At 35.5% G+C, this 12,989-nt stretch overlaps 1 protein-coding gene across 2 annotated transcripts in view; it reads right to left on the bottom strand.

The window, feature by feature from the left end:
* The window catches only part of TLK1 (tousled like kinase 1), a 152,294-nt gene that overhangs the window by 93,695 nt on the left and 45,610 nt on the right, over window positions 1-12,989 (bottom strand). For both annotated transcript variants that reach the window (XM_028122422.2, XM_028122433.2), the window contains one exon: window positions 11,348-11,466. In XM_028122422.2, coding sequence (XP_027978223.1) covers window positions 11,348-11,466 — 119 coding nt within the window. The remainder of the gene's footprint in view (window positions 1-11,347; window positions 11,467-12,989) is intronic.

Raw genomic sequence — 12,989 nt, 5'->3', positions numbered from 1 at the left:
TGGACCACTTCCTTACACCACACACAAAAATAGACTCAAAATGGTTGAAAGACCTAAATGTGAGACAGGAGTCCATCAAAATCCTAAGGGAGAACACAGGCAGCAACCTCTTCGACCTCAGCCGCAGCAACTTCTTGCTAGACACATCGCCAAAGGCAAGGGAAGCAAGGGCAAAAATGAACTATTGGGACTTCATCAAGATAAAAAGCTTTTGCACAGCAAACGAAACAGTCAACAAAACCAAAAGACAACTGACAGAATGGGAGAAGGTATTTGCAAATGACATACCAGATAAAGGGCTACTATCCAAAATCTATAAAGAACTTATCAAACTCAACACCCAAAGAACAAATGATCCAATCAAGAAGAAATGGGCAGAAGACATGAACGGATATTTTTCCAAAGAAGACATCCAAATGGCCAACAGACACATGAAAAAGTGCTCAACGTCGCTCGGCATCAGGGAAATCCAAATCAAAACCTCAATGAGATACCACCTCACACCCGTCAGAATGGCTAAAATTAACAAGTCAGGAAACGACAGATGTTGGCGGGGATGCGGAGAAAGGGGAACCCTCCTACACTGTTGGTGGGAATGCAAGCTGGTGCAACCGCTCTGGAAAACAGGATGGAGGTTCCTCAGAAAGTTGAAAATAGAGCTACCATATGATCCAGCAATTGCACTACCGGGTATTTACCCCGAAGATACAAATGTAGGGATCAGAAGGGGTATGTGCACCCCGATGTTTATAGCAGCAATGTCCACAATAGCTAAACTGTGGAAAGAACCAAGATGTCCATCGACAGATGAATGTATAAAGAAGATGTGGTATATATATACAATCGAATATTATGTAGCTATCAAAAGGAATGAGATCTTGCCATTTGCAACAATGTGGATGGAACTGGAGGGTGTTATGCTGAGTGAAATAAGTCAATCAGAGAAAGACATTATCATGTGACCTCACTGATAATGAGGGATTCTTAATCTCAGCAAACAAACTGAGGGTTGCTGGAGTGGTAGAGGGTGGGAGGGATGGGATGGCTGGGTGACAGACATTGGGGAGGGTATGTGCTACAGTGAGCGCTGTGAATTGTACAAGACTGTTGAATCACAGATCTGTACCTCTGAAACAAATAATGCAATATATGTTAAGGGAAAAAAAAAAGAAGAAGAAGATAGCAGGAGGGGAAGATGAAGGAGGGGAAATCAGAGGGGGAGACGAACCATGAGAGACAATGGACTCTGAGAAACAAACTGAGGGTTTTAGAGGGGAAGGGGCTGGGGGGATGGGTTAGCCCAGTGATGGGTATTAAGGAGGGCACGTACTGCATGTAGCACTGGGTGTTATACGCAAACAATGAATCATGGAACACTACATCAAAAACTAATGATGTAATGTACAGTGATTAAACATAAAAAATTTTTTTAAAAACCTAGTACATAATCATTTATAATCTCAGATACACAGTTATATACACATGCAAGCACACACTCAAGACTTCTCATGCCTTCCAAAAATAGATTTTGGGGGGGGGGCAAACACTCATGGGACATTTCTTAAAATATAAAAGCAACACAGGCACATGGAAAAAAATTTCATTACAGAAATATAAATTTCTCCCTCCCACACCAATCCCAATATTCAGAGGCGACCACTTTTTAAAAAACTGTTTTTAATGAAATTTTTGAATAGGCAATACAAATAGGCTACCTCACTTTGTTTATTATCTTTCTAGAGGCTATTGTCTACACTAACAAATGAAGTATACGAACTTGGCTCCTCCCTTCTTATTCAAAAAAATAACATTATGCAGACTGTCCTGCATTGCTTTCTTTTCTCTTAATACAGGCTGGAATATTCCAAATCAACATATAATAGATTCTCCATTTCTTTTTTCCTTTGCTAAGTCCTTTCTTTCAAAAAGGTGCAGAGTATTCTATTATGTACTATATTTCAAAAAATTCTTTATTGACTTTGCCATGAAAGATGAAGAATTTATTTATTTATTAAGATTTTATTTATTTGACAGAAACAGAGAGAGCACAAGCAGGGGGAGCAGGAGAGGGAGAAGCAGGATTCCCACTGAGCAGGGAGCACGACTTGGGGCTCGATCCCACGACCCTGGGATCATGACCTGAGCCAAAGGCAGATGCTTAACTGACGGAGACACCCATGCCCCCTGAAAGATGAAGAATTTAGTTCACTGGCACCACAGTGTCCCCTTCTTCCTGATACGTTTATCTTTTTTATTTTAAATTCTTCAAATAGTTACCTTACCAAAAATACACAATTTTTAAATTCTTTAAACCATGTGTGATTCCTCACTATGTAAAATAAGAAAATAAATCTTTACAGTTAGCTCCTTTTCCCAACATGACAGCTACACAGTAACTTTTACATCAGTACCCTTTTATAATATTTACCTTTACCTTCTATCTGTAATCTTACAACAGAGCCACAAACTCATGCCACAAGGATCTGGGGCAAGTAAAAAATAAACAGGTGAAGCAGGCTTGGGGTAAGATAAAAGTGGCATAGATAGAAGTTTTCTCTCTCTCCAAGTTTTGTTATTAGCTGTGCACACTGAATTAGTGAATGCTGCTAAATCATCGCCTCAGGGAAATACACAGTTAGGGTCCTGCAAGCTTTGCATCACATTTTTTGTTAACCAATTAATATATAACCTTGTTCTGTATAAAAATGTGTTTGTTTTAAGATGCCTTATTTAATATCCATTGTTGACTCATTCACACTGAATTCATAGCCAAAAGCACTATAACTCATGACTGAACAAAGCTTATAGAACACACATATTTTCTCCCTAAGGCACCTCACAGCCTTCTTGTGCTCAGTACACTAGACAGCACCTCAGCACTACTAACCTTGGGGGCCATTTTAAAGAGCAAAATCACCAATAAAAATCACAAAAAAGTGAAGAACATGGCACTAAGTAAACTGAAAAGAACACTTGTTTAAACTAGGAGAGCTGAAACACACAGGCAGAATATTGCTTTATTCAGCCTCCGACGACTCAAATTTTTCAGCATTGCACATGCACAGGCCCTTGAATGACCTGCAAAAGCAATCTGAGTATTGATTTTGAGGTTACAAATAAATTTGAGCATGTAGGTGAATTTGCAATTACAGAATCCCTGAATAGAGAGGACTGACTATTGTATGTGTTATGTATATCTATCAAATCAACCCTATAGATTATATTGTACAAATAGTAAATCTTGTATAGCCTGCTGTTTTATATATAAACAGACAAAATTTAAAAGAATTATACTAAAAGCCCTCATTATAACTGCACTTTAATAAATTCACCATGTATTTTTAGACCTGCTTGATCTACAAAAATTTATAATTGTCATATCTTCCTTATGGTTGATTAGTCCTTAAAAAATATCTCTTTATACAATTCTGGGTTTTGTTTCTGAAGAATGGTTTATTTGATATTCATTCATGCATTCAAAAATATTTATTGTGGGCCTTACTACCGTTGCAGATGCTAGAAATATAGCAATGAAAAAAAAAGACAACTCCACAGGCTCATGGAACTTACATTGTACAAGAAAGGAAAGAGACAAAAAACAAATATTTAGTATTATGTAAGAAACCAATTAAGTACTTTTAAAGAAATTAAAGAGTTAAAGTAGAGTGATATAGCTATCTTCTTACATGGAGTGGACAGGGAAAGCCTCTTTGAAAAGGTGACACTTGAGCAAACATTTGAAGTATGTTTGAAGTTAAGTTACAAAACAATGTGGGTGTGGTGGGACAGTTGTTAGTTGAACAGGGTAGTTAGTCTAAAGTTAGGTAAGAAGGTTTTCATAATGAAGACATTGAATTGTATTTTAAATGTGATGGGAAGTCTTTGGAAGGTTCTGAGTTAGGGAGAAACTGACCTCAAATTTATATTTAATTCTACTTTCTTCTTCTCTATGATTACCTGAAATATTTTCTTTCCAGTTATTTCCAATCTTTGTCATTTTGGGGAGATGTTTCTTGTCATCAGCCTATAGATGGATTCTCATTTGTTGTGATAATATATACTTGGCTTTATTCCTTCCATATTAATAGTTAAAAATTAGAATTGTTTCTTCTTTCTCTCTACCTCACTTTTATTGGATTAAGTTTCTTTTCTTCCTCCTTCTACACCCTGTCACAGTAATTCACAAGTTCTATTTACAGTATCACTGTTGCCTGTGCTTATTACTTTACTTTTAGGCAAACATAACATACTTCCTTATAGGTAATCAACTTTTTACTCTATACTCCTAGATGATTTTCTTACCTTTCTCTCATTCCTCCTCTCCCAGAGCACCTTCACTATCAGAAATTTAATCCTTGTGCTTTAAGTTCCACATTACAAACTGCTGGTTCACCATTATTAAAATATGCTTACACAATAATACTGCATTTCACAGGCACATTATCACCACCAATTAGATAAAATCATTATAACAGTCATTGCTCAACACTATCTTACATCCTGCAGCTCATCTATATTTTTAAATTTAGATGAATATTTTAAAAATACAAGCTTATCCAAAAAGAACAGTAAACCAAAATTAATTCATCATCCAACATATAGTCTATACTCAAATTTTCTGAAATATCTCAAAAACATCCTTTATAACCATTTTTCTCCCAATCCAGGAGCAAATCAGGATTCACAGATTCAATTTGGCTATGTCTCTTTTGTCTCAACCAATCTAGAACAGTCCCTCTGCCTCCCTTTGTTCTTCATGGCACTGAACACTTTGAAGAAAGAGTCCAGGCCAATTGTCCAGTAGGATGTTGCAGGAGTATTTTCTCATGACTAAATTCAAATCAAACATTTCCACCATGGGGGAGAAAAAAACAACCAACATTTCCACCATGAAAACATAGGTGATCTGTGTTCCTCTTGTTGCATCACCTCAGAATGCACCTAATGTCACCATACAATGCTGTCTGTGCCACTGCGCTGTCACCATACAATGCTGTCTGTGCCACTGCCAATAAAAAATTTGAGCTTCCTTATTATGGTAGTGAAAAACAAATCTCCCCACTTTAAATACCCATTTTCTCTTTTGTAATAAATAACTCATCTACAGGGTGAAACTTTGAGACCTTGAAAATATATTGGTCTCTAAAACATTTTATTAAGTGATTTTAACAACCACTGATGATCCCTGCCTTAATTAATAATTATGCTGGGCAATACTGAATGTTGACTTCCTGATTTTACATCCCTTCTACATTAGCTGACATTCTTCCAAGATACTACCACATAACAACAAGCATACCTAGCTTGGTTCTTAAGTATCATTCCCCACTCAAATGAAGCAGGGCTCCTTGGAGAAAAATCTGTTCACATTCATTGCAGAGACCACAGTGATACTAAAGAGAGATGGCAGGGATGTGTCTATACATGAGCACAAAAATTCACAAAAATGTTTACATCTCTTAAATCTAAATAAAGAGTATGCAAGTATTCTTTGTACAGTATTTTCAATTTTCTATAGGTATAATATTTTTTCAAAGTAAAAAGTTGTTTTAAAAAAGTGGGGGGAGGAGTGGGAAATCCTGCAGAAATGTGTAAGTATCAGTTTGAGTATATATATATATATATATATACAACTAATATAAATATATAAATGAGTATAGAGTATCATCCAGTAGTAAAAATAGAATATGTGACTTTAAAACATCAGGAAAAACTCCATTTGTCCAATGGAAAGCAAGGGGTAGAAGGGAATAAAAGTGAACTATAACTAGAAGACATTAGACAATAGATAGCACAGCAAGTCAGAAAATAACAATAATTACAAAAAATGTAATGTACTAGACCCACCTTTTAAGAGGTAAAAACACTAATATTCTATCAAAAAAGACATTGTGGCCTACAAGAAATACAATTAAAACAAAATGAGTAAAAATAATAGAAAAACATACACCCATATATCTAAGATAAATATGAATGAAAAGAAAGCCAATGATACTAATCTTAAGATTTGAAAAAAACAAGTATTAAATGAAAAAATAATTACATGGCTTTAAAAAGAACAGGATAAGATGTATGTATATAAAAATATGGCCTCAAAGTTTATCAAGCAAATATTGATAACTACAAGCTGAAATACATAAATCAATAATCACAGCTAATGATTTCTTAAATGAATTGAAGCACAGTTGACATGTAATGTTACATCAGTTTCAGGTGTACAACATAGTGACTGGACAACTCTATACGTTATGCTATGGTCATAACTGTAGCTGCCATCTGTCACCATACAATGCTGTTATAATACCACTGATATTTCATATATATATATATATATATATATTCCCTATATAGCTGAGGATTTTAATACACCACTCAGAAAAAGGTCAAGCTGACAATACAAGGAAATATTTAAGATCTGAACAAATAAAATTAAGAGCTATTAGATATGAAATGTTTATAAAACAGGGCACATTTCAGGAATTAATGTCATACAAACTATATTTTCAAAATGTAATGCAATAAATTAGACATCCATAACAAAAGAATAGCTCAAAATATCCCAATTAATAACCCTTGCTTAAAAAGGAAATAAAGGTGGGGTTCCCTCCTGGCTCAGTCAATGGAACAAGTAACTGTTGATTTCATAATTGTGAGTTTGAGCCCCACACTGGGTGTAGAGCTTAGATTAAAAAAAAAAGTGAAGTATTGTAGCATGTAGTTTTTTGGGTCTGACTTCTTTTAGCGTAATCCATTCATCTGAGATGCATCCATGTTGTTACATGTTATCAATATAGTCTCTTACTTTTTACTGCTAAATAGTATTTCACTGTGTACACACTTCTTTTTAATACATTTCTCTTAGATGAGAACAGTTGAGTTGTTTCCAATATTCTGAAAATTACAAATTAAGCTTTTCCTTCCTTTTAGATTTGAGTTGTTTATGTGGTGTAAATTATCCCTCAAAACAGAATATTTCCATTTCTGAAGATCATGACCAATATAAAGAAAAAATATACATATGAGGTGTAAAAAATAAAACTTATTTTTGGAAGATAATTATTGGTTAGAGAAGCCTAAAGAATCAATGAACTGTTACAACCAAAAAAAAAAAAAAAAAAAAGACCAACAGCAAGACCGCTGCATACAAGACCAAACCATAAAAATCAAATACCTCCTAGGTCCACAATAACCAACTAGAAAATAAAAAAAAATATTTAGCCACAAAAACTAAAGTATTCAGAAATTAGCCAAAAGAATTCATAAAAACTAGCCAAAAATTCTTAAGATCTCTATAGAGAGAACTGAATAGAGACACATTTCATGTATTTGGATGGGACAATCTAATCTTATAAAGGTTTTAACTACTCCTCAATTAATCTATAAATGCAATGCATTCAAAATAGGAATTCTATTTGATAATCTTTTAAGGAAAAAGACACAAATAAGCTATTACAGAAGAATCCCCAAATGGTAACAAGCAAATGAAGCGAAACTCAAATTTTAAATGAGGGAATAAAGAACCATAAAAAAACTAAGTCAGTTTTCTGAGTCAACTTTATGAAAGAAGATTAAAGAAGAGACTTGCTCTACCATATAAAAAAGATATACCAAAAATACAACAGTATTTTTTTAAAATGTGATACTGGGACAAGAATACAGACCAGTGGAATGTAAGAGAAATTTCAGACAGATCCATATGTATACTTGGCAAATTAATATATGATAAAGGTGGCATCACCTATCAGTGGAAAAATATGGATGATTTAAGAAGCATTGTGGAGATGGGCTCCTGGGTGGCTCAGTCAGTTAAGTGTCCAACTCTTGATTTCAGCTTAGGTCATGATCTCAGGGTCTTGAGATCAAGCCTGTGGCAGGCTCCACACTCAGGGAGTCTGCTTGAGATTCTCTCTCTCTCCCTCTGCCCCCACCCCTCTCTCTAAAATAAATAAATAAATCCTTTAAAAAATGTTTTAAAAAAAAAGCACTGTGGAGAAAACTGGTTCACCAGATGGAGAAAAGTAAAACTGGATCCCTATCAATACTATATAAAAGGTGGGGCCTAAAGGGCAAATATGATAGTAAAACTATAAAATTAACAGAAGAATCTGCAGAATATCTTTGTGGCCCAGGGGTGAGGAAGAAGTATTTAATTCTCAGAATACCTCAGGGTCCACTGAACCCAATTTTAATGTTTGAGCTTCTTTTTCAAGTAGTTCTACCTATTTGTAAGACTGGTATTTGTCACGAGGTGGGGAGAGAGGGGGGCGGGTGGAAACTGGGTGGCTCCGTCGGTTAGGTTCCGACTCTTGATTTCAGCTCAAGTCATGATCTCAGGGTCGTGAGATCAAGCCCCAAGTCAGGCTCATGCTTGGCGTGGAGCCAGCTTAAGATTCTCCCTCTCCACCCCCCACCCCCTGTTCATGCTCCCTCTCTAAAAGAAGATTAGTATTTGGGGACTTTTATTCTTTCTTAGAGATCATCCAAAGAATAAAAATAAAATTTATTTTTAATGGACTAAAATGCATTCTCTCTTATAATTAATCACCAGACATCCAACAGACCCTTTCACAAATTTAAATTACATTATGGGATCTTATTGATCTTATTTTTCCTATATTTTGTTATTACATCATCCTAGGAATTACTTCATCATTACTCATTGTTCATCAATTATTCCCAACTATGCTAAAACAAACAAAAACCACTAAAAAAAATAGAAGAATTAGGATATGATAGGCAGAATAATGTCCCCCAATGACACTCACATCCTAATCCCCAGAACCTGTGAATGTTACAGGACTTTGCACATGTAAGAGGGTAAGGACTTTGAATTGGGGGAATTATACCAAATTATCCAGATGGGCATGAGCCAATCTAATCGCAAGTACTTAAAAGTGATGAATCTTTCTAGACTGTGGTCAGAGGGAGATGTGACTTCCAAAGAACAGTAAGAGAGTTGCATCATTGCTGGCTTTGAAGATGGAGGAAAGAGACTACCAGCCAAGAAATTCGGTCAGCCTCTAGAAGCTGGAAAAAGGCAAGGAAAAGGTGCCCCCCACTTCCCACCGCTGGAGCCTCCAAGAAAGAAATCAAGTTCTGCACACACATTGATTTTAGCCCAATGAGACCAATGTCAGACTTCTGACCCTCAAAACTATAAGAAAATAAATGCCTTGTTTTAAGCAACTCTGCAGTAGTTTTTTATGGTAAAGAGAAAAATAATGCAGATTTAATGACCTTAAAGAGTGATGCAATAGTGAAATAAGTGATTCTCTCTCAAGTTATTTTCTTGTCTTGCCCAAAGTACTGCATCATCCTTCAAGAATGTATAAAAGACTAGAGCAGGGGCGCCTGGGGTGGCTCAGTCAGTTAAGTACGGACTCTTGACTTTGGATCAGGTCATGATCTCACGGCCGTGAGATCGCACCCCATGTTGGGCTCCACGCTCAGCAAGGAGTCTGCCTGGGTTTCTCTCCCTCTGCCCCTCCTCCCACTCATGCGTGCAGTCACTTTCAAATGAATAAATAAATCTTAAAAAAAAAAATACTAGAGACATCCTTGCAGATTGATAATAGATTGCACTGACTCCAGTGGAGAATTAAGAAATTTTCATTTTCCACCCAAGATGGTCAAGAGAAGAAAACGACAGTGGAAGACATTTTGTAATTATTAGAAAATCGGAAAATACAAAGAGATAACAACACCTCTAGACTCTCTAAAACTGATGGCAATGACTATATAAGTGAAATCTCAGAGTCATTGAATATTATCCTAGATGAATTTTCTCAAATTCAAGAATCAATGAATTGGATAACATATTTCTAAGGAAAAAAAGGAAACATGGTATTTTCATTAGTTAGTCATTCAACTTAAGGACTTCATATAATATTCTTCTACATGAATCTGGACCACTTGATGCTCAAAGGATGCATAACAATATCCTTTATCTTTTAAGATGCTTGTGCACCAAGATTTACTTGATACAAAGAGGATTTTATGTTTAAATTATTATTAAAATGTCTAATAAAGTTGTTTTTCATTATACCTTTATTCCTACGGCTATAAATTAGTAGCAAAATAACTTAAAATATAAAAATAGCAAAAGGATGGGGCACCTGGGTGGTGCAGTTGGTTAAACATCCAACTCTTGGTTTTGGCTCAGGTCATGATCTCAGGGTGGTGAGATCAAGCTCCATGCTCAGCACAGAGCCTGCTTGGGTTTCTCTCTCCCTCTGCCCCACCCGCTGCTTGCTCTGTGGTGCTCTCTCTCTCTCATAAGTCTTTAAAAGAAAAAGGAAAAGGATCTATTTGACCCAGATGGTTCATAGTGACAACTGTTTTTCTAAGTACACCAAGAGCTATTCAAAATTTCAGAGTTATAGACTATAAGTTAAAAAAAATTTGTGACTTTGATTACAACAAAATTAAAGAGTCCTCTACAATAATCCTATATGATAATGGATATCATGAACAAAGGTGATAGACATGACAAAATGGGAGAAGTTATTTGCACTGTATACAACCAACATGGAATTGATATGTAAGTATACATGGAACATGGGAAAATCAGTTTGAAAAAGAAAGTAACCCTGATAGAAAAATAGGAAAAGCATTTTAACAATTTAGAAGAGACTCCCAAAAAGCTAACAAGCACATAAAGAAATGCTCAAAATAATTGGTGGTACAAGAAAAAAAAAAAAGAGAGAGAGATACTATTTTACACATTAGACTATCAAAAATGAGAAATCCAGATGATGCCAACTGCTTCTGGGATGTAGGGATACATAAATGATCATGCATTCTGTTAAAAGTGTGCGTTAGTCCTGTACAACTGTTCTGAATAGCAATCTTATACTATTCATTCAATTTAACTCTATATATACCCTATAACCCAGCAATTCTGCACCTAAGAATGTAACCTAAACAAATGCGCACAGAGGTCCATAAGAGAAAAAGTACATGAAATCCACTACAGTGTGAGCTGAAGACAACGTGAGGTCTATCACTGGAAAGCCTAAAAGATATGCAGCAGTTGTACAGATAGGAACAAGGGTGACAGAGGCAAGGAAGAGTAAAAATTATATAATGGGAGAAGAGCAGTTCAATCCACTCAATTAATTCTTACTCCTGAAACCAATTATGATGTATTAGAACATCATGCCCCTGAAGTATGTTATGCTATATTAAAAATCAGGTTTATAAATACTGAATTTTCCCTATATATTACAAAAATTACAGTAAGTGGTAATTTGCTATTAAACACATATGTAGGATTCTTTTACAAAATATGTTCTGGATCATTTAATACAATGAAAGAATGTCAAATAAAGATTATAATTTTACTCACTTTTGCTCCAACACTGCAACTGCCAGTGCTTCCAGTGCTCCCGCTTGCAACTCCTGTAAACCTAGCTTCCAATAATTCTTGCCTTCTTGGATCCAGACTATGAAGCTCATCCATTGCACCTATTAATAACAGAAAAGGAAAATGAAACACAAATATATATCTTTATATACACACAAACACAAAATATATAGATGTGGCTAGTTGAGATGTCAATATAAACCTAATGATTGCATTCTATAAACAGACTGAGACGTTAAAATTTTTGTCATGTCCTTCAGTCATTTATAAAAACAACCAACAGTAAATTTCCAACACTTGTGACTGTAATCCACAGTAAGAAATATATTTTCTACCCAATTCAGTACAAAGACACATACACACATGTATTAAAAAATTCCACAAATACTTCTTACTGCATGCAGTGCACGCCAATATTTTCTAGTCTATTTTGTCCATCAGAAAAGGAAAACACTGGTTGTGAGCTATTTAATTGATTTCATGTGCCATAAATGGACCATGGGTCCACAGTTTGAAAAACACTACTCTCATAATCTTAGCTTATGCAGAATTCTGACACTGAGTAACATTAGTAGTTATTTTGTTTATTTATACCTTATCTGACTATATTTTAAACTGGGAAAGATTGTTTTATGACTGTCACATCCCAAAGATTTGACAGTTTTCAGTTTCTATCAGGTGAATGAAAAATATACATATATCAAACAGATCATTGAGGTAACAGCTATCACTGGAGAATCACTCCAACCACTGGAGAATTAAAGGGGAAAAATTAGCATCCTCATGTAATTGCTACTATGCAGACTAAAGCACCACAAATTCTAGCTAAGTTCAATTTTAAATTTCTTTTTTTCATGTCTGCCAACTCTCTACTGATAAAACTAAAACCTTAGAACTGACATAAATGAGTGGTTCTCGAAAGGAATAAGGAGCAATCCCCAATCACATGTGGACACTTTTAAACTAAACTAACTAGACCCCTTCCACATACTCTGACATTCCTCTATCTTAAAGTTTAACAGTTATTCCTATAGATTTTATCTTTTAAAATTGCTTTCATTACCTTTCATCATTATCTGGACAGAGGACTGGATGGATAATGGCCATCCTGCCATGTTTACTTCCATGTATCTGTACCTGAACATATATTTTCTGCCCACTCCTCCTTCTTCCATCTCAAAGAGGTAACTACCTTTAAAAAACTGAAGGCTTCAATTTTTGCTTTTGATCCCATTCCTTCTTGACATCCAAGGGATCTTGCATTTGCATGTATAGACCTAAAACTATAGAACTCTTAGAAGAAAACGTAGGGTAAAGCATCATGATCTTGGAGGATTTGGCAATGATTTCTTAGATATCAAACTGAGAAAAAATGCAAGATCCCTTGCAGCATACATAAATAAATCCTACAATTCAACAAAAAAACCTCAAACAACCCAATTTAAAACATGGGCAGGGGGGAGGGACGTGGGTGGCTCAGTCAGTTAAGCGTCTGCCTTTGGTTCAGGTCATGATTTTGGGGTCCTGAGATCGAGTCCCACATCAGGGAGCCCGCTTCTCCCTCTCCCTCTGCTGCTCCCCCTACTTGTGTTCTCTCGCTCTGTCAAATAAATAAATAAATAAA

This window comes from Eumetopias jubatus, unplaced genomic scaffold, assembly GCF_037043125.1.
Source record: "Eumetopias jubatus isolate StellerSeaLion01/CBP00866 unplaced genomic scaffold, mEumJub1_p1.0 scaffold_3, whole genome shotgun sequence".
Taxonomy (NCBI): domain Eukaryota; kingdom Metazoa; phylum Chordata; class Mammalia; order Carnivora; family Otariidae; genus Eumetopias; species Eumetopias jubatus.
The sequence above is the reverse complement of the archived record's forward strand: the minus strand, read 5'-3'. Positions and strand labels throughout refer to the sequence as shown.